Here is a 26,406-nt window from a genome sequence, read left to right as displayed (position 1 = left end):
GGCGACGTAAAATATCCTGTCGTTTTACTAGAATTCGGCCAACTGACGCAACTGCGACCCATTTGATTTGCAAGCTGCTGCATGTCGCCCAGATCCAAATGATGTATAAATGACTGGATTACCTAGGCTAAACCACTAGATGGCCGCATAGTCCATTAAGTGTAAACATTGCTTTGAGGCTACTTTGTCAATTTTACAGTCTGTCCATTACTGATGTTTAAAAACATGGTCTGTTCTTACTCCGTGTACTAGATAAGGTAATTCCTGTCCCGTCTGGGCTCTCAGATGACGTGATTGGCTGCGAATTTTCATACTGTATTAGGGTAATTGCGCTAATTTACTATACGTGTATTCTAGTCTACAAATACATTTGCGAGTTTATAGTAACGAGCAGTTACCTGACTAGTGCACTTTACACCAGGCTTGTTGCTGAGCGCCCGCCTACGTTCGGACAGCCTTTGTGGTGTGAGTCAATATTCCCGGAAGCGTGTTGTGCGTTTGATTTGAGCTGCTCCTTCCTCGCCATTCAGTGACGCGTACTCCAGCGTAGCAGCAGCATAACGGTAAAGTCCGAGAAAATATTTAATCAACTTTTCAAACATTTGTCTATACATTTAAGTTAGAACGCGGTTAGCTCATTTGTACGTCCATTTTTGGTAGTACAAAGTCGCAAGTTCTGGTTATTCGTGCAACTTGTTACATGCTAACTAGCAACTTCATGATGTCTAGCTTAATTCGACTAGTGTAGATTACTAATTTTAATTGTGACGGAGAACAGGAACTGTTGTCACTGATGTTTGCTCTGTGGTTGCTGCCAGTTTAATTAATTATAGTGATAAGTAATATCTTTCCATGGAGGTAGGCTATCCTTGTGAATATCCACTCAATTGATCTGTGATTAGATCCTGTTGACTAAGCAAGTCTTTAAATTAATTTCAGAACAACACTATTCAAGAGAAAAAAAGTTACTTGTTTGATCAGACCCAATGAATGGGTATGTATAGGCTAACTTTTCATCTCATGAAAGTTGCTCACGTTCTGTCAGCAGTCGACACTTCCTGGAATGCAAGTTAATTTCCCGCGGTGATTCATCATTGAACATGTTTTTCTTAAACTTGATTGAAGGGAATGAGCGAATCCTGTAAATTGCTACAAATATTATTTATATACCCTCTCTGAAAGTGAGTTTGATACAGATGTGTATTTAAAATAGGCCTAGTGAAGTTCGGATTTGACTGACGGATTCAGGAGGACTCACCAACTGACTGGCACTTAAAATAATGCGACTTTTAAACCCAGTCAGCCTATCTGTTAGGACGTGTTTTTATGGCATACAAACGTGTGCATCTTTTCTGAGAATCATTAGGCCCAGTAACCCGATAAACTGGCGGTGACATGCTTGCAAAACTACGAGGGCTGCTTTTCCTTCCTGTTTCAGACGAATGGCGCGGTAGAGTTCTAGTTTCTTCTGTTGGAGAGTAGGCCAGGGCGAGTCTTAGGTCTTCACCAAACTTAACCCTTTCCTCTTAGTATTATTAATTTACGGGTAGTTCACTCACTAAGTAAAACGATTTATAGTATCTGTAAGGTAAAGCAAACATACTCAAATTTAAACAGCCAGGCTGCTCCAATTGTTGCTCTTCTCGACCTACATAAGAACACTAGCATCTGCTGGATGTTCAGCAGCTCAAAGGTCCCCTAGCCTTGTTATTGTTAACTCATCAAGCTTACAATGTTCTATGCAACAGGAATAAAAACATTAACTCTACACATTAATATTTCTTTCCAGAGGTCCAGGGACATGTAATGTTGACTTAATTGATGTACACTTCAAGCCAAATAGCATCTTCATATTTTCAGCCTTAGGGCTTCACTAGTCTGTTATTCAGTTCATGTGACATCTTGTATTTCCCTGTTAGTTTGTGGCAATGGAGAGAGGGGAGAGAGGGGTGGGGGTATTGATCCATAGGGATACTTTGGGCATCTGTCCCCTTTACCACTATCCAATCAATGGCAGCTCACCACTGTAACTACCATTGCTTTCTCATCCGGAATGTTGTTTTTCTACAGGCTTTTTTTGTTTTGAGTAGGACTAGAGATTTGAAATCTCTGATGTGATGTTTTTCAGTACACGCCTTTCAACAATAATTGGTTTCATGTTTTCTATGCTATGTTATTAAATAGGACTTTTTAGAGAATTTTCCAGCCTCTGGATTGATGTAAGTTAACTTCTCATTCGACAACCACATGCCTTGGACTATACTCCACATGATTCCAGGAACCAATCTTAACCTTATTTTTGATAAAGATACACAGCTATTTTTCTTCTTAAAAGTGAGCAAGCTTCCATCTCTCTCCTAGCTGATTTCTAACCTCCATTACAGGATAGGCTACATGGCTGTGGAGTAATCACTACGCTTCTCTCTCCTTGTCTCTACTTCCCTGTCACTCTGCATTAAGGGAGGGGATCTGGCTGGGGAAATTGTAGCAAACCAAAGGAGATTAAACTCAGGGCTGAGCACAGCACCATCTGATGGCCTACAATATGTAGCACACAGTGTACATAAAGACAACTCGCCACTATGGAGGCATTTAATGACGCCTCCCACACATTCCACCCCCTCCTATAGCCTGTCATGACAAGAACCAGGCCTGATGGTGACCCCTTTTCTCTCAGAGCCAGTTGGCTATCTGTCCTCTTTCTGCCTTTAAGTGGCACGTCAGTCCCTTCCGTTTTTGCTGTAACTCGCAAGGGACTAGAAACGAGGACACTGGCCAGCATCTCCACACATACAGCAGTGTTAAAGATTAGCTCTTCTCTTCTGCTGTTCCTCCTCATTGTACTGTGGCTTAGACCGAACAACAGACCACACAACCCCCAAATGTCCCCCAGTGGATATCAGCCTTCACATACACCTCATTCAAAAGGAAATGGCTTCCCTTCATGCTGGATATGTCCTTATTTAGTCATTGCTATCATCCACCAGAGGGCAAACATTACACTGTGCATACTATTTAGTTTCTTGTTGCAGATGTTGAGATGTTCCTCAGACCACATGAATAGTGCCATCAAGTTTACCACCCATCATCAGGTCATTGCTCTGTCAATGACACCACATTAAAAAGCCCAACTTGAATGGAGCCACCATACAACAGTAGGCTTACTACTGTCCATAGTGGATGCTGTTGCCTTGTTGTTACCAAGGGAGGCAGACATAATCTGGGCATGTGTCGCTACTCGCTAAGCCCCCCCCCACCACTGTGCAGGGAGAGAGCCCTGACCTTTCAGCTGGCACCTTGGCACTCCCGTTCACTCTCAGCTTCCTGCTGTGTCTATACAGAGTGATTTCTCAGACAGGCTATTTTTAATGCTCAGACCGGATTTGTTCTAGTTTTCCCCCTTGAGGTAGAATATATTTTTCTCTTTCGTCTGACACTTCCTCAATTTTGACTCCTCTCTGCTCTGTTTATTCATGTCTCACTCTGTGGAAATGAGTGCCTCCTGCATTGCATCAGCTTTGCCAGGCACAATCCTCCTTCCTGAAGGCACTGTTCTGCATTTAGTGCTGCATCCTCTGCTTTGTGCAGCAGCCCAGCGTGTGTCTGTTGACATTACATCAAGCCAACGTTGCTTACCTGAATACCTGCTAACAAATCAAGACTGCAATGGGGTTTACGTCAGGTGGAGAAAGTCAAGGGGATCATTTAGAAGCCTTTTGCATTACTATGTGTGTTTAAGTGCAGTCCAACATGATGTGGTTAAACACAGTTCTCTTTTCTAACTGGCGGATGTGAGTCATGTTGTCGGCAGAACATGAAGGAAACATACAATCACAGTTGACAAAAGTGCTGCAGAGCACAAGGAAGTCAAGCACTCTGGTGAATGGCACATAAGTCTAGAAGGGCATCACAAAGCTACATCACAAGGACACATGAAACGGGGCGTCCTGTGGGGAGGAAAGGGAGAAATGCTGAAGTTCACTCTCAAAGCTAGGTCTATGACAGGGAGGGAGACAGAACAGAGAGGATCAAACTAGCCATAGATGTTTTGTGTGTGACATTAGGAGTCAGAGTAAAAAGAGTATCCAGGCTGCTTTCCAAATCTGAAGTAGGTACTAGAGGTCGACTGATTAATCGGAATGGCCGATTTAATTAGGGCCGATTTCAAGTTTTCATAACAATCGGAAATCGGTATTTTTGGACACCGATTTGGCCGATTTGTAAAAATGATTATATATATTTTTTACACCTTTTTATTTAATCTTTATTTAACTAGGCAAGTCAGTTAAGAACACATTCTTATTTTCAATGATGGCCTAGGAACGGTGGGTTAACTGCCTCATTCAGGGGCAGAACGACAGATTTTTACCGTCAGCTTGGGGGATTCAATCTTGCAACCTTAGTTAACTAGTCCAACGCTCTAACCACCTGATTTACATTGCACTCCACAAGGAGCCTGCCTGTTACGCGAATGCAGTAAGCCAAGGTAAGTTGCTAGCTAGCATTAAACTTATAAAAAACAATCAATCAATCATAATCACTAGTTAACTACACAGGGTTGATGATATTACTCGTTTATCTAGCGTGTCCTGCGTAGCAAATAATTGATGCGGTGCGTATCGTTGCTCCAATGTGTACCTAAGCATAAACACCAATGCCTTTCTTAAAATCAATACACAGAAGTATATATTTTTAAACCTGCATATTTAGCTAAAAGAAATCCAGGTTAGCAGGCAATATTAACCAGGTGAAATTGTGTCACTTCTCTTGCGTTCATTGCACGCAGAGTCAGTGTAATTTGCCTGAATTTTACATAATTATGAAATAACATTGAAGGTTGTGCAATGTAACAGGAATATTTAGACTTATGGATGCCACCCGTTAGATAAAATACGGAACGATTCCGTATTTCACTGAAAGAATAAACGTCTTGTTTTCGAGATGATAGTTTCCGGATTCGACCATATTAATGACCTAAGGCTCGTATTTCTGTGTGTTATTATGTTATAACTAAGTCTATGATTTGATAGAGCAGTCTGACTGAGCGGTGGTAGGCAGCAGCAGGCTCGTAAGCATTCATTCAAACAGCACTTTCCTGCGTTTGCCAGCAGCTCTTCGTAATGCTTAAAGCGTTGCTCTGTTTATGACTTCGAGCCTATCAACTCCCGAGATTAGGCTGGTGTAACCGATGTGAAATGGCTAGCTAGTTAGCGGGGTGCGCTCTAATAGCGTTTCAAACGTCACTCGCTCTGAGACTTGGAGTGGTTGTTCCCCTTGCTCTGCATGGGTAACACTGCTTCGAGGGTGGCTGTTGTCGATGTGTTCCTGGTTCGAGCCCAGGTAGGAGCGAGGAGAGGGACGGAAGCTATACTGTTACACTGGCAATACTAAAGTGCCTATAAGATCATCCAATAGTCAAAGGTTAATGAAATACAAATGGTATAGAGAGAAATAGTCCTATAATTCCTATAATAACTACAACCTAAAACTTCTTACCTGGGAATATTGAAGACTCATGTTAAAAGGAACCACCAGCTTTCATATGTTCATGTTCTGAGCAAGGAACTTAAACGTCAGGTTTCTTACGTGGCACATATTGCACTTTTACTTTCTTCTCCAACACTTTGTTTTTGCATTATTTAAACCAAATTGAACATGTTTCATTATTTATTTGAGGCTAAATAGATTTTATTGATGTATTATATTAAGCTAAAATAAGTGTTCATTCAGTATTGTTGTAATTGTCATTATTATTTAAAAAATAGTCAGATTTAATCGTTATCGGCTTTTTTTGGTCCACCAATAATCGGTATCGGGGTTGAAAAATCATAATCGGTCGACCTCTAGTTGGTACAGCACAACGTTCCTGGAGGCGGTTGACAGTGATTAGGTAGGTTTATCAGAGACCTGCCTGGAGCTGGAGTTCAGCCCAATGAATGATTACGTAATCCCTGATTTCTCAATCTCTTCTTCTCTTGTCCTGACTGCCATTTCTCCTCCCCCTCTGTGGTTTAAAGCTAATTGTAGCTTTTGGGCAATGCCAGCTGTTCTCTATTGCAGAATACACTTGGGCGATCACTTTTTTTTCTTTTCTTTTTACCCTGCCTTAGAACTGGGACATGGCTGAGACTAGATTGCAGTAAATGCTTCTATTTTAGCATTTGTAATGTATCGTGTCATCTATTAAAATTCCATTCAATTTGCTGTCAGCCTTGTGCTGTCCCTTTCCTGTACTCTTCCCTGTGAAATGTCAAAGGTGAAGTCCTATGAGAGTACACAGTGAATGGGTTAGTTGAACAAATAAAATAAAAAGACCGCTATGTGACCTTTACTACAGAAGAATGATTTATGAGCTGGACATTTCTTGATGAACCCTTTCTTGTTTGCCTTTTTTGGGGGATTAAGATCTGGTTTCTGACCAAGAAATCTTCTGATTTTAAGATTAAACTGAACTAACTTTAAAGGAAAAGAGGAACTTAAGGCTTTGTCTTTGAGTTCCTGTCACTTTCGCCTCCAACTCTGACCTGTGCTGAATTTCTTTATGTTTGTGTCCTGCTTACAGAAAGCCTCGTCCATCAACCACAATGTCTTTAGCCATTTTCATCAACTCAGGAGGCGTGTCTCGCCCTTGTTCAATTTGGTAATGAAGACCCTTGAATCTCTATAGGAAACCAAAAAGGTTTGTCAGTGGAATCCTATTGATGTGTCACCACTGACACCCCAAAACATTTCCCCAATGCCTTATTAGCAGTAATCTCTGTCCCAAGAATCTCACTGCTCTAATTGTTGCTAAGGAACAGCCCTAATCTGGGTGTCAGCTACTCTAGAAACCAGAGTGCTTGGATGACTATTCCTGAACCTGATCAAATGGGGATAATCCTCCAATTAAAGCTAGTGGTATTTATTTAGCTGCCAATGGTAAGAACCAGTGTGAGGGGTTCAATGTTGACACATAAACCGATCACTACCTGTATTTATACCTCAGTTACACCAAAACATGTCACTTAGCAGTGACGAGTGAACAAGGCCTATTTATTTCCGTAGTCAGTCACTATGTGTGCCATGTCAGCTGGTGGAAAAATGTGTATTGGGACTTATGTTATTGTTGAAACTAGGCCTAATCTATTCCATTGAGCTCAGTGGACATATGATTGACCCAATCATCCATTTCGTGCTTAGTGAAGATCGCATACGAATCATTATCTTGACATGGTAGGTCAAGCCAGAATCTGAATGTGCTCCAATAATTTATTCTATGCAAGCCAAACTGTGTTGGGAATGAGATGGCTGCCAACTATTGAACAGTGTTTATAGTCTACTTGTTTGCCTATGGGCATTGGTCAGTCATGCCAAGCAATGGCCACACTGATAAACGTGTGAGACTGAAGTGGGTCACTGCTCGGATGGTGCCTCACATCCGTTGTAACTTTCTACTAAAATATGTATTTCTTTAAGGTTGTCATGATAATTGTTGCATTGTACTATTTTTTTTTAACTCTAGCCACCCTGACTCCCATCCTAGTACTCTCAACATTATGCTTTTTGTTTTTCACCCTCTTGTTTGTCACTATTTCCTGATGTCCCCCACCTCACCCCCTCTTTTTATTGATCCACTTATTCTGATGCACACATCCCCTGCAGCTGTAGCCGCTTGACCCAACAGCAGGCCAGTCATGAGAGGCTGTGTTGTGGTGTGCGTTAGCAGCAGAGAAATATAGCACTCCTAAAGTATGTCCCTCTCATTTATCACCACACCAATCCTGGGGGACAGCTCGGTATGTAGCGGCAGTCCACCAAGGCTCAGGTCTGGATCTAGGCTAGCACATGAGGAGGAGCGACTGCCAAATGAATAGAGATGACGTGAGAAAGATGACACAATATCCCTGAATCTGGTCCCGTCCTCCCACTCCTAGCAACAAGTCCTTCTCACTATTTCGCCAACTTCACACACATTTGCACAGCTGAGCTACCAAAACACACTACTGCTAACAGAACAGGAATTTCTGCTTTAATGAGAATGTGGAGAGGCCCTGTTTGGGGAAAAATGGTGCAATGTGCTCCCTGTTCCTGCTTGGCGCAGGTCCATCTGTGTGTCAGGCGCTATGCAAAACAGAGAGGGGCAGAGGGAGGGAGGTGGAACTGGTTAGTGTGGTGAGGTTTGAGAGCCAGACAGGAGCCCTTGTTTGCGGTGGTGTGATTTTAATGTACTATTGCTGGGATTGCGTGTTGAGCTGTGATTTTATGGTGCGTTATGTCACCAAGGTAATACCGGCGTCTGTTCATCTGGAGCCTTGCTCATGGCACAGCATCAATGTTGTGTGTAGCCCAATAATAACATCTTTCACACATCCCCCGAGGCGTTCTACGTGGCTTTTTAGAGCACACGCCTGTTTTGTTATTTTTTTCTACTATTGTTATGGGCCTAAGGTTTCTCTCGTTATATTGGAATGTGTGAGCTACTACGGTCCTTGAACAAGTGTGTTTCAAACTCGACTGCTGCATGAGCATGACAGTGTGTGATATATAGCATAGCCTAGGCTTCCTGTCTCATTGTTGGTTAGGTGGTTTCCTGTGAACTGACTGACATCCACAAACATACTGGCATTGTTCTGTGTTGTGTCAGTGGAGGTCTGCCAGTGCCCTTTGTCAAAGTAGTATTCTTGCTCTTGCCATTTTCTGTTTTACAATTCGTCAGAGATACTCAATGTTGCTCAGTTAATTGATTGTATTGGTCTGTGGTACAGTGAACCTTTTAAAGTATTAGATGCAGTAAATCACTAATGCATCAGTAGAAAATGCAGCATGGCATTGGCGCCATCACGCTGAACTGCTACCACTGAAGACTACGCTGCTGACTGTGGTGTGTACACGGATACAGAGAGGCGCTCTGTGCCAATCACTCACAATACCACAAGGAGGCCAGTCTTCATGAAGGAAGACAAAGCACAGAGCAGCAGTGTTATGAAATCACCTCGGTGTAGCAGAGGTATTACACCAGCTAGACGAAGGCTAGATGTAGGCCTCTATATTACTACAGTACTTAATCGGCAGGTAGCCTAGCGTAGTGGTTCCCAAACTGTGGGGCAAGGGGTGTCCGCCCCCCCTAAAAAAAAAGAAAACCTCTGTCCGGCTTTTTGAAAGCTGTAGGTGCGATTTCGAAATTGAGTAGTGTATCATCAGTTTTCCTCAGTCATTGTAGACCTTAGAGAGCTATTTATAACTTGTCAGAAATGTCCAAAGATCAACTAGGCCATGTCGGCTAAAGATTTTTTAGCTCGGTTTTTTAGCACATAGATTTTGTTGTAATGTTTGAGTCACTCAAATAACACATGAATAAACATTAGACACAGCAAAATGTATAGAATTTCAAGAACGTGAGCTTTAAAACGGCAACAACATTTTTGTACCCCGTGACAAATTGCAGGAAATTAGCTTTAAACAAAAATGTTATCTTCGCTAACTAGATGGGTGTGAACAGTTTGTGTCATGAATAGTGCTTGTACCCATAGAAAAAAGGGTGGCGCGGGATGTTCCCCAATGTTGGAAGGGGACCTGAGTAAAAAAGTGAACCCCTGGCCTAGTGGTTAAGAGCTTTGGGCCAGTAACCGAAAGGTCGCTGGCAAGGTGGACAAATCTGCCGTTCTGCCCTTGAGCAAGGCAGTTAACCCCCAACAACAACTGCTCCTGGACGCCGGTGACAGGGATGTCGATTAAGGCAGCCCCCCCGCACCTCTCTGATTCTGAGGGTTTGGGTTAAATGCGGAAGACACATTTCAGTTGAATGCATTCAGTTTTGCAAGTGACTAGGTATCCCATTTCCCTAACTGGGGGGAAAGGTTGATTTCAACACTCACAGCTCTCTCCTCACGACACCCACCTCTCTGGCAAGAGGACCCTTCCCCTAATATCGTTGTCCTGATTCCTGCTTAGCATCACTCTCCCCAGACCCTACTTGATGTTGACTGGTAATGCAGTGCAGCTGGGTGCTGCTCCCACATTAGCATGTTGTTATCTGCTTGATCCACAGAAGCTTGACTGTAGCTCACTACAGCGTGGTAGAGGAGGGAGGGAGAGGGTTTGAGTTGAGATAAAGCTCTGCTTTTCGACCAACCAGCCCTCTGTAGTTCCCCCCGCGTGTACAGCGCTGGCCCCTCTGGTCTGACCTCCATACTGGGACTGTGTCCAATGTAGTCCAAGCCAGGACGTGTGAGTCAGGCCCCGGAATCTTTATCGCAATAGAAGGCTCTGGTTAGGCTCAGTCACATGCCCTGGCTCTGTGTGTGTGATTGGGTATTGTTTCAGAGCAGCAATGAGGCTGCTGAGGTCAAAGTGCAATGAGAGAAGGATGTAAGTCCATAATCATCTACCAGGACACCCTATTAACCTGGTGCCTGCCCCACACTGCATGCAAATCAGATTTATTTAAAGGATCCTAATGAGCATCTGGGAAGTGGCGTGTTGACTGCTACCACAGAGTTTCTAAACCCAGAGGCCCAATATCGCAAGACTTCCGGGAATCCATGCGAAGCAGACTTGAGGCCGACCAGGGTTTGAGAAGTGAAAAATGATTCCTTAGTTGTTACTCGACAAAGTGACACGTTTTCATTTTTGTCAAAAACAACTTTATATGGAAGGAGTGCCTTTGATCTGATGGCCTGTACATCCGCAGTTCTGCGCAAGACGACCGCTAGACCCGGTGACGTATTTCTGCGCATGAGCTTAGCTAGCCAACGTTGCCATGACATCGCCTACAAGCGTGATCTGGGATTTCTATTGGTTCATACTAAACCATCTTTGCTGCTACCATCTTTCAAACTCTGGCCCTGCTTGAATAGTTTGGAAATACAACATCCTTACCTCCTCCCTCCCCTGTAAAAGTAACCAATCTCACACGATTCATTAGTTAGTAGCATGTGAGGTCTCTACTACACGTCTTTTACCAATGCAGTCATTTCAGACCAGTGGTTTACCTGAAGACGAGGTACTGTAGGGAGGTCCAATTTTTCACCCTGACAAACTATTCAGGGAGTACGCTCAGGTGTGCTGTCTTTAATCTTGTCCTCCTGCGATGTAACTTAATAAAGGCTTTTACATTTTTTGGTAAGACAGTGCCTTGGAGGGGTTTTTCAAGTGTTTTGTGCTCACTATGCAACAACAGTGTTTTGCCTTACAGTTTGTTGATCTATTTTCAACGTATTGGACCAAACCTCCTGACCTGTGTCTCTCTCGCTCTCAGTAGACTATGGCAGAGCAGGATCCCACCCCGGAACAGCTGGCGGCCATCGCAGCGGCCAACGAGGAAGCGGAGGGCGGGGTCAACTACAAGCCCCCCGCTCAGAAGAGTCTGCAGGAGATCCAGGAGCTGGACAAGGACGACGAGAGCCTGCGCAAGTACAAGGAGGCCCTGCTGGGGAACGCCGCCGCGGCTGCAGGTTTGTGTTGCTGCGCCAACTACACATGTTGTAGAGACACACACACACTCTGCAGACGCACTCATGCAATTTGGACACACCAGCCCTGCAGACTGTTTCTCTTTCTCCCTCTTGACCTGATTAGAAAACAAACCCACATCCACAATGCACATCTCATGCAATCATCTCTTTGTTTATTTTCTTTTAATTCCCTCCTACTTTCAAGTCCTTCAGCAGGCTTTCTTTTTAGGGATTTAGTTGAATGAGTTTGCAAATACCATAAGAGAGGGTGGGAGAGGGCAACAGGTTAGCAGTCTTGGTGCTCAGTGGGTACAGCAGTGACAGAGTTACCCCCCCCCCCAGACAGGTCAGTAGTCTGTGAACTAGATACAGGCTGGCAAGATACAGGCTGCTGACTGGAAAGGAGGCCAAGCCGCCCGGGCTTTAGTTAGAGCTGCGGTATCAAAGACTGCGATGAACCACTGATCGCTGATAGAAATATTTTCACATTGTTTTATGTCTGATACTCACTTTCATCTGTTGCAAATGTCATTATTCACAGTTGAACTGTTCTTCATGAACTGTTGTAGTTTTCTGCTTCAGCCTATTGACTTAACCCCCTTGAGTTGATTGACGCACCGGTGCATAACAAAAAATCCCCATCAAAATCATTCAATTTAAGCTAGAGAAGTTTTTTTGCATTTGGATGCATCTCAATCCACCACATCCTCCGATGTCGTACTTCCGCATCTGAAAGTTGGCACAGCTAGAACAGTGTTTGTCAGACTATTAGACATCCTGAAAAGTAGTCTTCTCACGTTAAATGTCTGTAGCGTCGGAACAGTTTGACCTAGAAATTATTATGACCACTCTTTTTTTTAACGAAGCAAGTCAGTTAAGAACAAATTCTTATTTACAATGACTGCCTACCCCGGCCAAACCCTAACCCAGATGACGCTGGGCCAATTGTGTACCGCCCTATGGGACTCCCAATCACGGCCAGTTATAATACAGCCTGGAATCGAACCAAGGTCTGTAGTGACGTCTCTAGCACTGAGATGCAGTGCCTTAGAACACTGCGCCACTCGGGAGCCATTCAAAGGGGAGATTCTCCATTTTGTGTCACAAGTGTCACCCGTTTTAAAAACAAATGGAAGTATGAAGGTAGTTTTGTGCCTACCCATAAAAATTGTTGAATATATAAATATATATATATATATTTCCATAGTTTAAAAAAATTAATATATCTCCTAGATCTAGGACTGACACTTTTGTTTTTGACTGACCTTTTTCCATTCATGAATGTGTTATTCAATGCGTTTCTATGGGCTTTAGTATTAAAGGCTGAAATCAAATTTTTATTAAAAAAAATTATACCTAAAGGGGTCCTAAAATTCTAAATAAAATAGCTAAATGATCGGTAGTATGAGCATCTTAACCCCACAATGTCTTATGCTCTAAAGAATTAAACATGCACTGCTTATAATAGTCAATGTTTTTTGTGTTTACCATGAATTATTTTTACATTTTTGTACTTTGCTTTGTTTTTTTCCCTTTCTCCCAGTAGACCCCAACGCTCCCAATGTCCAGGTGACACGCTTGACCCTGATGTGTGAGACGGCGCCGCTGCCCCTGACCCTTGACCTACAGGGTGAGTAGAGCAGCACAGTGGTTGTACTGGTATTTAGAGGGCGCGTGAGAGAGGTGCACTTTTTGAGAAAAGGCTCCATATTGAAAGACTTGTAATGTGTTTTAGTGTGAAAAGAAGCCTTTGTAGTGAGCACATGTAATATTTTCCATATGAATGTGTGAGGGTGGAACTAAAGACATTGCCTCATAGCAGCCGCAATTGTGCATAGTAGCCGCAACACCTGGCCACCTATGGTTTAGAAACATACGTTTTCCAGTAGACATATCAGGCATATTCCATGGGCCATTCCTAATGTATTGGTTTTATTATTTGAGTTAATGAGGCATTTCTTCTGCTGGTTTGAGACTCTTCTACCCTCATATGGCCTGTAGAGCCACCTACAGGGAAGAAACCAGGGCCATAGAGCTGAACTCACATACAGGGAAACGCCATCTAGTGGACACTATAATAGCAGGCTACAACCCTGTTGGAACACTTAGAAAATCCTGCCTTTGTGCTCACATTTTTAAAGATGCTGAATCACTGATCTGACACCTTTCACCTATCCAGTCTAACACGATTACTTCCAGGGGAGAACTTTGTGCATTGCATATATTGGAACAAAATGATAGACTCCTCCTGCATTCACTCTGCCTGAGGGTCTCTGACGTTCTCTTTCTGTGGTCTGGCCGCCTCAGGAGACCTGGAGTCCTTTAAGAAACAGTCCTTTGTCCTGAAGGAAGGCGTGGAGTACAAGATAAAGATCAGCTTCAAGGTGAATGAGTCTGGCCTTTTTCAACAACGTGTTATGTCTGTTTATCCAATCCAACTAGCATGACCAGTGTCAGCTTGGCCACTATCAAACTATTTTGGACATTGAAATTCAATTGTAAGCTGAATGTCCTATCATGTCCTATCATGAAAGGGCTGCTGTCTTATCCGAAGGGTGGATGTGGAAAGAGGATGTGACCTCATCACTGACTGTTGTCTCTGTCTGCAGGTCAACAAGGAGATTGTGTCTGGACTGAAGTATGCCCAGCAGACCTACAGGAAAGGAGTCAAGGGTAAGTTCTGCTGTTTCATTTCCTTGCTCTGTCTACTGTGAGAATTTGAGAAGGCCGGATAAGGTTAAGCAATATAGTGTACCTTCTGTCTAGAGGACAACATGGGGATATGACCATATTGCTTATACTTATCCAATTATCTCAGATATCCACAAGTGCATCGGAGACAGGGTTAGGGATGTATCTGGGATTGGATGTTGGGAGTGGCTTGGTCAACTCAGGTGACTGTATTCGCCTGTGCACAGTAATTAGGTCAAGTTAGTAGATGAGGTATTTACATTGGCATTCCTAGACGGTCATTAAATGACTTGTTAATAGTTCCGGAGTGGCCATAGTATTTGTATTTGGTGACGCAGAGAAGTTTTTGTCAAGAGGAAACTTTGGAAAATAAATCTAAGCCCCTCTCTGTGTAGTTGACAAGTCAGACTACATGGTGGGGAGCTACGGGCCGCGGCCGGCAGAGTACGAGTTCCTGACCCCTCTGGAGGAGGCCCCTAAAGGCATGCTGGCCCGCGGCACCTACAACATCAAGTCCAAGTTCACTGATGACGATAAGCACGACCACCTCTCCTGGGAGTGGAACCTTAACATCAAGAAAGAGTGGAAAGACTGAGTCCCCGTCAACTTAATTCTTCCCCATTCCCCTCCTTCTTATTCCCCCTCCATTATTTTGAATTCATAATTATGGGATAAGTAATTTAGGCAAATTGCTCTCTCGTCCACCCCAATCCCTGCAGTAGTTTCATTGCAATCACGTTGTCATGCCATTCACTCCCCCACACACTCCTTGTGATGCTGAGTATTGAATATGTGGAGAAAGCAAATCATGTGCACAATCATGAATTTATTTTGGTTAGTTTGTATATAAACTTTTTTTTAAATGAAAGATTGATTTGTTAATGCTCTTGATATGGATGTTATAATCAACTGTGTGAATTCCATCCTTTCCCCTTCATCCCATCTTGTCTTTCTGTCATTCCTTTTTACCCCCCTTCCTGCTGATTGTTTTATACAACCAGGATCTGCCTTGTAAAGGTGTTGCTGTGTGTTAAAGGCTGTGGTAGATCCACACTCTGTACTCTTTGTTGGGGACGTTGCCCTCTGTCAGTGGAAAGCCTTTGAGCAGATTATATGTACCAGAGTCCACACAATTAGTTTATTCTGGAACTAGTGTGAATTCCTAACCGTTAAGAGGCGGCATGATCAGCACTTACCGGCAGTCCACCAGAGGCACTGTGACCACCTGCTGAAGGTGCAAGTGTGCCTCTTCCTGATCAGGGTTTTCACCTCCCTACCTAGTTCATTCAGCAGCCAAGTGGCCTTAAAGAGGATTCCTGTAGAACTAACGATGAAGGAAATGATTACAAAGAGCCATTTGCCTTTAGAACAGAACTGTCAGATTGTTACGAGAGCCTCCTACAGGGTTTTAGGCACGAACAGATGATCAGACAGACCATTGAGATGCTTGTACCTTCTTTCCAGATTAGCCAGTAGAAGTAGACCATGAAAGTGAACAGCAGCCATCTCTGCTCCCTCCTCACCACATCAGGTGGTCTCAATGTGGACCACCTTTAGTGCAGTTTGCTGATATAAAGAACCTGGTTTTGTTGACAACTAAGAAATGAGCTCCTTGTCAAATGCCCTCTAAGCAGACCGTGGCCTTCTTCCAGTCACTAACTCCATTACTGTAGCGTCTCATATGGGGCCTTGCTGGTGGCCCTTGTGAACAGAGAGGAATGTCACAAGGGTTGTTAATCTGCACCCCTCGAGTATGAATCAACTCCAGGATTACCAAAACTGGCTGTGCCTCTAGCTTTTACAACCACCAGCTGCTCTCGTCGGTTTACTTCCAGAATGGGAGCTCAACATCAAATAGTTATTTTAGGTCAGGTCTAACTTGTGCACAGACCGAGTTTCAAGTAGAACGAGAACAGCCAAGACCTCTTACTACTACATAACCGTGTTGTATTTTTCTACACTCCATTTTTCAACGTCATAACTTGTGATGTAGGGCTCAGGCTTTGTTTGGTTTCATTGGATCATTGTTTCAGTATGGTTTTGATTCTGTGTAACTCTTCTGTGCCACCTGGAGAATACTGTTCACCTGTCACATTAAAGTCTTCAGACTGGAGGTCACGCTGTCTTTTTAATCAATAAAGTCATGTTACTTTTTACACTTCTGTTATTGATCCAGCTCTAAAGTACAACGTTCTGTAAACCATCTTTACCCGTCTATCATGCAATCTCCATCTAACACACCAGCAACCTCTCTCATTGAACAGAACACAATGTTAGACATTTAGATGGTCGTCTACAAATGCATGGAAGACCATATCACATGAAGTTCGTACACAATGAAGAGCAGAAGAGAACAAGGAAAATATTAAAATGACAAACCAAAGTACTGATAAGAGGGCAGCTAGAGCCCCTTGTGTACTTGAAATAAGCAGTCCAGAAAACAAGGAGTCGGTGCTTAGAGCACAGTTACAGTAGCTTAGTCAAGTGTGGTTGAGAGTTCCATTTCTACACAGTGCATCATCAGGAGCTCCTCAGTTCTCTAGCTTGGACAATCTAACTCCATTTTGGCAACATTATCATATCCATCTTGAGAATCCTTTTACAAAAGGTAAATTCACCAATACACTGAGTTTTACAGTTTACATACAGTATTTAATTTAGAACAAGTTACTACTTCCTTGAGTACCATGGGCTCCCTCAATTGAAGTCTACTGGCTTTACCTACTGATTTCAAAACCAATGTATATGTTGGATTGATGCATACGTGAAGCCTAAGATGTTAAGGCAACAGTGTTATTCATTGAGATCAGGAATATTTAACTAGATTGTTTATGAACAGCTCTGCACATGTTATTCATTGTCAGTCATCAAAAACATTAAAATAGCAATTATTTATACATTTTAAATAGAATTAATGCAGTCTCAATATACACGCTCAGTCATTTAAACATTGTACTGGATTGTCTTGACCAAAGACAGGGTGCACGACTACGTTGTCAAGAATCAAGGCATTTCATCTACCCAGATGATGAATGTCATCAGATGTACAATTCATTCATATTGGGATGGGTGAAATGTGGCTGTATCCAGAGAGATGGATAAAACGTGGCAGTATCTAGAGAGGGATAAAACAGCGGAGGGGATCATCCACAGTAGATTGTATAATTTCCCCAGTGCAGAAGTACAGGTCATTAAGACATCAAGTGACCACTTTGAACAAACACGGTGAAACAAATTCTGAAAGAAATCTGTGGCTTTTGTACCCATTGTTTTCAGTGCATGTTTAGTAGTATCAGGAGAGGTCATGTTCAGTAGTATCACGAAAGCAGCTCATTTGTCTTTGGACTTTCTTCCCTTAGGACTTCCTACCCTTGGGGACTTTCTACCCTTGGGGACTCCCTTGGTGGAGTTCACTTCACTCTTGGTCTTCTGCAGGCGGGAGAAGATCTCTTTGAACAGGGCCTTGTACTCTGGGGTGTTCTGGCCCAGCCTCTTGTCCACCTGGTCTACCTGCCGGCTGATGCCCTCCAGGGCCTCTGGGGTGGAGGGGGTCTGGGGCGGGGTGGGGGGTGCAGCAGCCATGGCTGAGGGGCCGGGGGTGGCCATGCCGTAGTTCTTCATGGAGGGGTCTCTGGAGACAGGGCGTGACGTCTGCACCCCCGCGTGGCACATGCTCTCCTCGTGGCGCCGGCACTTCCCCAGCAGCTCCTCGTATTTCTCCAGCAGGGCGTGGTACTGCTCGTCCACTTCCCTCAGGATGGACATACCCCGCTTGCGCACGCCGTTGGCGTGGATTGCGTAGCTGCCCTGTCGCCTGCCAGAGGCGTCGCAGGCCGAGATGGCGTTGAGCGCCGTGTCGCTGCAGCTCTTCCTCACGGGGCCTCCCTGCTGCCCCCCTCCTCCTGTCCCCTCCCCTCCCTCCTTTTGCCCCGGTCCCTCCTCGGGTGTGTCGGTCTCGGGGGCATTGTTGAGCAGGGTCTGCTCCAGACCCTCATCCAACAGACAGACCCGGGACCTCCTCAGCTGCTGCATCTCCTGTAGCTCCGCCTCCAGCTCCTGCACTCGCAGCTGGCAGCCCTCAGCCCCCAGGAGGCGTTGTTCCATAAGCTCAAACTCCTGCAGCACAGCTGTGCACTCCCTCTCTGCCCCCTCCCTCCGGCCCCGTTCTGCCACCATGGTGGACCTCAGGGAGGAGACCACACCCTTTAGACGCTCGTTCTCCTCGTCCAGCGGCCGGCGCTCACGCTCAGACACCAGGTCCACACTGCCGGGGTTGGCCACCAGAAAGCCATCCTCATACCTGTAGAGTGATACACCACACAGAGGAGCACAAGGATACAGCAGGGAGATTGCATTCTTATGTAATCTGAACACCATACATTCAGGTCATTTGGCAAATGTACTCAGCATATTAGCATATTTTCACATAGAGTACTTTGGACTTTTGAGAGAGACTACATAGAGCATTGCTCTTTACTGTACTTTGGTGCAGTGCAGAGTTCTTTAAGGCAGGGGAAGGAGTGGACAGTCTTGCGTCGCTCCCGCTTCTCTCTGTGGACCCTCAGCTCCTCTAGTGTACGTAGTTCCTCCACACGAGCTGTCATGGTATCCACCTGAGCCTGCAGTGTCTCCATGGTACCTGTCAACCTGGAAGCGCGCACACACACGAAAGTGGATTAAATCTTATTTACATCACAACATAATGTACAATACTGTACCGTGACTATACTGAGCCTGTGTTACAAAAACAACAGCGAGACTTATTTATTTACTATGAACAGTAGGAACCATTCAAGAACTAAGCTTGTTAACGCTTAAACCAAATATTTCTTAGAAATAAACACCATGAAGAAAGAGGTCATGGTACAGTCTTACATAGAGTGAATGCTCATAATAGCAGCTAAAACAACACAGGAGAGTATTAACCCTCACCTGTCTATCTTCTGCTGCGAGGCCTTGCTTTCTATAACCAGTTTCTCATTGGTGATCTCCAGCTCTCTGGCCGTCACGTCTAGCTGCTCGTAGACCTTGGCGTGCTGCTCGTTCATCTCCCTCAGCATCTCCAGCTGCTTGGACAGGTACTGCAGGGGGAATAGACGTGTGAATGAAGACACGGACCTTACAGGGAGACAATCTAAAGAGTCTAAAACTAATATAAAATAACTGGACATCTATACGTTACATCAGTGCAGATGGAGAGGAGGAGAGGAAGCCGTTTTAGACTATTGAGATACACTCAATGCCAGACACTGCTGTAAATTTGTATTTAAAAAATTTAATAAATAAAAATCACAGATATGACAGTATTCCATGATGGTTAAGCAAAATATCAGTTTCCTAATTCCTGTCTACACAAACAAGTGTGGATCAACTTTATTCTTCTTCTCCAACAGATTAAAGTGTGTGATTGGTTGAGTCAGCCATCAGCAGGCAGCTTTGTTGTTGCCTAATAAGGAGGCCAGTCTTTGTTGTCTAATGAGGTGACTCTGGCTCAGAGTCAGAGGAGTCAGTGGGTTCCCCTCTCCCACACAGCCACACACTAAGTAAACACACACTATCTCGCTCTCCCGCTCTCATGCAGCTGCACTCTACTCCTCTCCTATCAGAGCTCTGCAGGGTTTAATTGGCTTGATGGCGCATCAAGGTGAATGTAATTGTGCTAGCCTAGAGAGAAGAGCCACTTTGCAGCATCATCAAGTGCACCGTCAGTAGTTTAAAACCCACACACTCCAGCTAACATACCAGTCCGGTGCCATGCTTGACAATATGGCCTCTCAGCAATTCAACATTTAATTGTATTTTTACATTTTAGTCATTTAGCAGACACTCTTATCCAGAGCAACTTACAGTTAGTACATTCATCTTCAGATAGCTAGGTGGGACAACCACATAAAGGCATAGAAAGTACATTTTACTCAATAAAGTAGCTATAGGTAGTCAGAGCTAGAAAGGGGGAAGGGGTCAAGTGCTGGTTCAGTTTTTTTTGGGGGGGGGGTCAAGGTGATGAGGATTATTTAAGATACGGTTTGAAGAGGTAGGGTTTCAGATGTTTTCGGAAGATGGGCAGGGCACTTTGCAGGATCAGCATCAATCATGACATGTACACACACATAGTTAGTGAAAGTGTGATTCTATACCTCGATCTCCTGCACCTGTTCCTCATTGTTGATGTACATCTGTTGTAGGGAGTCCTCCAGCTCCTTGTTGCGCTCCAAAAGGGTCTTCCCCAGCTCAGCTGCCAGGTGCAGATCTGTGAGAGGGGACAGAGAGGAGGACGAGAGAGACAGTGGTGAGAGTACTGGTCTAGATACAGAAAAACAACTATTTTAACTCTTTCATTCACATTTCATCCACCAGTAATATTGGTAGTTGCTGCATTAGCCCAGCTCAGTTAAAGTGTTGCATTGGATCATTATGCAATGTTTTACCTCCATTTATGCAATGCTTTCTGGCTTTCCTTAAAGTGATGAATTTAAGACTTCGCCCCCTCATTTCAAATTCCATCAGAACGAGCAATAGAGAAAATCCCCTCATTCAATTCCCCCTGCTGGAGTAAAGAAAAAAATAATCCTCCATCTTCTCTGATTAAGACCAGCTTCTGTGATCTCTGCCAAGATGCGCTCAAGAAAATGGAGTCTGACTACAGGGGAAAGGAGGAGGATAAGGGAGAAAACCTAGTTAGCACAGGCTCTGTCTGGATTACACAGGGCAAAACACCAACAGGTCATCTCAGAACTCATTTACCATTACTCCTGGTCAGAATGACAGAAATATCCCTCTTAGTTCTTATTACCCCACTCCAAAAAGAAGAGCTGTACATACAAGCATAAAGGTTTTAGCTGCACTGGTTGCTACACAAACAATCTTGTTGTGACAAAGATGTAACATTTTCCCCAGAAACCAATCAACTCCAGCACATCTCTGCTCGTTGCTCTCAATCTGCTCTGACAGACATTTCCACAAATAAAACACGCATACAAACATGATCCCATTTTAGACCTGGGAGGGCTAAGGGCAGCGAGCCACTTGGTTTCCACCAGCAGCTTGATGGATCCATTATTCATTGGGTGATGCAGTGACGAGGCCTACTTGGACTGAGAGTAAGGATGAGGAGGGGAGCTGTGCTGGCTCCTGGCTCCAACATGCCTGCCCCACTACTCAGAGCCCATGACAGTACAGTGGGAGGAGGAGAGGGGGTGTTAAACTGAGAACAATTGACCTCCATTACAGAACATGAATGTAGCATTTTAAAATCAGCACAGTGCATGGTGTCAGCACTAATAGGAACACAACAGTGGGGAACACCATGCTGCTGCACAGTACACATCTAAGGAACATGAGTTTAATTATAGTATGGCTGTCTGGAGCAGTAGCTGTGTGTGTGCGTATCAGAGATAATGCAATGAATGGCAACAGGAGTTAACAATTCAAAAAGGACAGAGGCAGAGGACAAGAGGCCCGTCTTCAACACGTACAGTACCAGTTGGACGCCTACTCATTCAAGGGTATTTCTTTATTTTTACTATTTTCTACATTGTAGAATAATAGTGAAGACATCAACACTATGAAATAACACATTTGGAATCATGTAGTAACCCCCAAAAAGTGTTAAATCAAAATATATTAATTCTTTATTGTAACCACCCTTGATGACAGCTTTGCACACTCTTGGCATTCCCTCAACCAGCTTCATGAGGTACTCACCTAGAATGCATTTCAATTAACAGGTGTGCCTTGTTAAAAGTTCATTTGTGGAATTTCTTTCCTTCTTAATGTGTTTGAGCCAATCAGTTGTGTTGTGACAAGGTAGGGGTGGTATACAGAAGATAGCCCTATTTGGTAAAAGACCAAGTCCATATTATGGCAAGAAAAGCTCAAATAAGCAAAGAGAAACAACAGTCCATCATTACATCAGTTTCAAGTGCAATCACAAAAACCATCAATATGATGAAACTAGCTTTCACGAGGACTGCCACAGGAAAGGAAGACCCAGAGTTACCTCTGCTGCAAAGGATAAGTTAATTAGAGTTAACTGCGCACCAGATTGCAGCCCAAATAAATGCTTCACAAGTATCAGACACATCTCTACATCAACTATTCAGAGCAGACTGCGTGAATCCGGCCTTCATGGTCGAATTGCTGCAAAGAAACCACTACTAAAGGACACCAATAAGAAGAAGAGACTTGCTTGGGCCAAGAAACACGAGCAATGGACATTAGACCAGTGGAAATCTGTCCTTTGGTCTGATGAGTCCAAATGAGATTTTTGTTTCCAACCGCTGCGTCTTTGTGTGACGCAGAGTAGGTGAACGGATGATCTCCGCATGTGTGGTTCCCACCATGAAGCATGGAGGTGGTGTGATGGTGCTTTGCTGGTGACACGGTCAGTGATTTATTTAGAATTCAAGGCACACTTAACCAGCATGACTACAGCGATACGCGATCCCATCTGGTTTGCGCTTAGTGGGACTATCATGTGTTTTTCAACAGGACAATGATCCAAAACACACCTCCAGGCTGTGTAAGGACTATTTGACCAAGAAGGAGAGTGATGGAGTTCTGCATCATATGACCTGGCCTCAACAATTACCCGACCTCAACCCAATTGAGATGGTTTGGGATGAGTTGGACCACAGAGTGAAGGAAAAGCAGCCAACAAGTGCTCAGCATATGTGGGAACTCCTTCAAGACTGTTGGAAAAGCATTCCAGGTGAAGCTGGTTGAGAGAATGCCAAGTGTGCGAAGCTGTAATCAAGGCAAAGGGTGGCTACTTTGAAGAATCTCAAATATATTTAGATTTGTTTAACACTTTTTTGGTTACTACATGATTCCATATTTGTTATTTCATAGTTTTGATGTCTTCGCTATTATTCTATAATGTAGAAAATAGTAAAAATAAAGAAAAACCCTTGAATGAGTAGGTGTGTACAACCTTTTGACTGGTACTGTAGCTAAAAATGTAATTAGCTCATCTGTAGGCTACCATATCTTCCCGTTTTAACACAATGGACAGACTATTAGAGAGAGAGAACTAGAAGAGGGATAAGGGTCTGTATTATAAACAGTACCAGCTCGTGTGTGTGTGTGTGTGTGTGTGTGTGTGTGTGTGTGTGTGTGTGTGTGTGTGTGTGTGTGTGTGTGTGACAATAGAGCAAGCATTCCAAATAAATCACTACAACACAGACGCTACGTGACCAACACAAAAGTGCCTGGTACACATTGTCTAAAGCTTAAAAAGTTATGTAATCTTATGGTTGTGCCTTTATCAAAACGCTGCCGCACAACGGTTGTTTGTGCTGGCAAACGGATAAGAATCTGAGTTTGCTGAGAGGGCAAGAGATATCCCGGTAAATAGGAGAAATCATGTACCCACTTCATTGAATACAAGTGAATAACATAAGAATTGTAACAGGACAAAGCAATGACACTGTCAAACTGACATCCCCCCCATGGCAACCTTGGCACACACATAGCTCATGTGCACTGCAGCCTTCTGCACGTGTGGTTATGCATCATCCTTATGCCCTCGGATGTGTATAACTTATATAGCACCTAGTGAAGCACGTCACAACCACACTGCACCAGCTGCTACAACTATGACGTCATACCCTACCACCTGGACAGACAGGATACACATGTTGAGCTGATGATTATGACCACTGAGTGCAATAAGTGAGCAGCCCTGAATACAGATCATAGATCACTTACATAATAATCACGTATTCACTCTGTGTGACAGTGAGTGGAAATAGACCATAGCAAATACAATATGACCCCTTGGTTGGAACAGCATGCTAAAACTGTACTATTACATTTTTACATGCAGGGTCGCCTCAAATCTCTCTAACCCCCAGGCTGAAATCTCTGATCCCAGCCTGAGAGGCCATGTCTGAGGCCCTCCTAAACAGATCATCCAGCTGGGATTAATGCTCCGACTCTCCATTTTGGATAACGCTGTGAGATGATATCGAGCCTGCTGCTGGCTGCAGAACAGCAGGACCCACCTGGTTTTCAAATCCTGACCAGGGAAACACTGATGAGACGCAAAGCTACTTTTATTCTCTGGGTCATCGGTCAATGGGGTGACGTGGAGGACGAGGCCTGGGCTAGGGAAGGACATATACTGTACATACCGCATCACACCATCTGGAACTCACACCGCCTACCATCGTAATATACCAACCTTACCCTTTAGAATGAATGATTGCTAGGAAAATACGGCTTTGACCTATATCATCATTTGTGGAGACATTTCAAATGCTAAAAGCTTCTAAAATAGCTTCTTTCCCGTTCTGTATCGAAATATGGGGATAAGACCAGAGGTGGGAGACACTGCTCTGCCAGATCAATACACAGGGAGTGAGAGCAGAGACTACACAGGCCCTCATCTATGTCAATCTAGCCATTAGTGGAGAAAGAGACAGACGATGGGGTTCAATTGAGTTAACTAAATCAACCAGTTGAGGAAGAGATACAAAGGGGTGTGTCACTCTATAGGAGGAATGTATTATCAGACTAAGCTCTGGGTGAATGGAAAAGTTTGTGTGTATTATGTGCCTTTTCAACAAGCATCTCGAAACATAGATTATTTGGGAGCGTCTCCATTGTTGATCCCTATGATTTATCAGAGCACAGACATTAGGTTAGTAAATGTCCTGTGTCTTCAGTCTAACCAGTAATAAAAAACAATTAAAAAAACAGAACTCTGACATTTTCTTCACTCAGAGATTGCAACTGCATAGGATCTTTGTTCAAAAATTCCACAGAATCCTGCGAATGTCAACCAGTTGTCTCCCTGAATATCCCACTTGTTTTAGATCATCTCTCGGTCTGTCAGCCTGATGTCAGGCTCCATCACCTAATACCTCACCAGCACATCCCCATGCAAAAGGGAACCACGACTCAGTATTTTGGTGACTTGAGGAAAATAACCGAGGGCAGAGGGTTGGCACGTGACCATTCATCATATGTGATGTGAGAGATGGAGGGTGAAGTCAGACAGACAGTAGGGTTATTCTGAGAACACGCACGTCACTGACAAGATCAGAATAATTGGCAAAGAGCTCGATAATGGATAAAGGGAAAGTCTAGAGCAGTGCCTATACACAGAGGTGGAAATGAGAGAAACGAAAGTAGGCCTGTGTGTGTCAGAGAGCAACACACACAGAGAGGAGAGAATAACAGAGTGTAACATGGTCTGACAGGTGAAACCTGCAGCAGAATTTCGAAAGTTCCCACGCCTCATTCTCAAATGTATGGGACTTGGGGTGTGGGGTACGTCTTTAAAGTGCATGAGCGCCATCACAAAATCTCAGTTTGATCATATCAAGGATAATATCGACAATTAAAACAGTAGTCCATTCCAGACACGCACGCTTGTATATCGAGCCAAAATTGCAGAATATGTCATATATTCTTGAAATGAATGTCAATAATATCGTCTTATTTTCTTGAAGGGTCAATTAGCATCCTTTGATACATCTTCAGGTTGTTGCATTAAATGACAGTGATGAGGTCGGTAACCAGCATCAGCTGCTTTTTGCTGGGAATGTTTTTATTGTATCGGGAATGATTCGCATACAAGGCTAAACAAAACCTGCAACAAATATAACCACAACGGCCACAAAGTAACAACAATAGTGTGTCAGTCTACTCACCCTGCTCCAAATCCCGTTGGTCGTACCATGGCTCATCTTCCTCCGTAACAAACTCCTCCATTCTGCCTGCACCAAGCATCGATGCTCGGTCTATCGTTGTGGATGTTCACCGTGCGCTCTGTAACATCTCTGACCGCTCGCCCGGAAGCGAAAGCATGCCTCGTATGACCACGAAATCTCGAACAGCGCAGCCTCCCAAACCGTAACCCTTTCAGCGACCATTATCATTCACTAGGAAAGCCGCGGTCGCACCTGCCCCCAACATTCTGCTATGAACCATTCGAATGAGACAGATGCATCAATTTACCGCACCTGACACTAAATTAATATCTCAAGGCCGACAAATGCTCGCACAAACTGGACACTGTAAGCAAGTCCCTATACGCAACGACAGCACTGTCGGCCTACAATAAAAAGAGAATAACGTACGAAATAATTGTACAATATTGAGACGTGTACGTTCACTGAACAAATGTGTGACACTGGCACACTTCATAATCCCCCCCCGCCATTGTGATTTACGTAGGACTCCGGCTGTTGTTACAAGCCCCCACTCACTCGTGCTTTGCACCGATATCTCTCCAGATCCATTCTGCAACGATCCCCAACCCCCTTCCCTATACAGG

At 44.0% G+C, this 26,406-nt stretch overlaps 2 protein-coding genes across 7 annotated transcripts; one reads left to right on the top strand and one right to left on the bottom strand.

Annotated features, from left to right (window-relative positions):
- The first annotated feature begins 407 nt into the window (after window positions 1–407).
- Window positions 408–16,279, top strand: LOC139532006 (rho GDP-dissociation inhibitor 1-like). Of its 5 annotated transcripts, none has more exons than XM_071329370.1 (6): window positions 408–563; window positions 11,237–11,432; window positions 12,979–13,062; window positions 13,740–13,816; window positions 14,042–14,105; window positions 14,519–16,279. In XM_071329370.1, exons 2-6 carry the CDS (start codon window positions 11,243–11,245, stop codon window positions 14,716–14,718), a joined length of 615 nt encoding a protein of 204 aa, XP_071185471.1. In that variant the 5' UTR covers window positions 408–563; window positions 11,237–11,242; the 3' UTR covers window positions 14,719–16,279. The 5 variants fall into 5 exon arrangements, with proteins under 5 accessions (XP_071185471.1, XP_071185237.1, XP_071185563.1 ...); XM_071329136.1 differs by having other exon boundaries at window positions 409–563; window positions 12,976–13,062; XM_071329462.1 differs by having other exon boundaries at window positions 411–563; window positions 11,240–11,432.
- On the bottom strand, window positions 16,233–26,372 carry LOC139531812 (cerebellar degeneration-related protein 2-like). Of its 2 annotated transcripts, none has more exons than XM_071328801.1 (5): window positions 25,781–26,372; window positions 20,261–20,373; window positions 19,056–19,204; window positions 18,606–18,770; window positions 16,233–18,423 (listed from the first exon to the last, which is right to left on the bottom strand). In XM_071328801.1, the coding sequence occupies exons 1-5, from the start codon at window positions 25,857–25,859 to the stop codon at window positions 17,454–17,456; spliced, it is 1,476 nt and encodes a 491-aa protein (XP_071184902.1). In that variant the 5' UTR covers window positions 25,860–26,372; the 3' UTR covers window positions 16,233–17,453. The 2 variants fall into 2 exon arrangements, with proteins under 2 accessions (XP_071184902.1, XP_071184817.1); XM_071328716.1 differs by lacking the exon at window positions 25,781–26,372 and adding an exon at window positions 20,552–21,646.
- Between the last annotated feature and the right edge of the window lie 34 nt (window positions 26,373–26,406).

Source organism: Salvelinus alpinus, chromosome 1 (assembly GCF_045679555.1).
Source record: "Salvelinus alpinus chromosome 1, SLU_Salpinus.1, whole genome shotgun sequence".
Classification (NCBI taxonomy): domain Eukaryota; kingdom Metazoa; phylum Chordata; class Actinopteri; order Salmoniformes; family Salmonidae; genus Salvelinus; species Salvelinus alpinus.
Note: the sequence above shows the minus strand (reverse complement) of the source record. Positions and strands in the feature narration are given on the sequence as shown.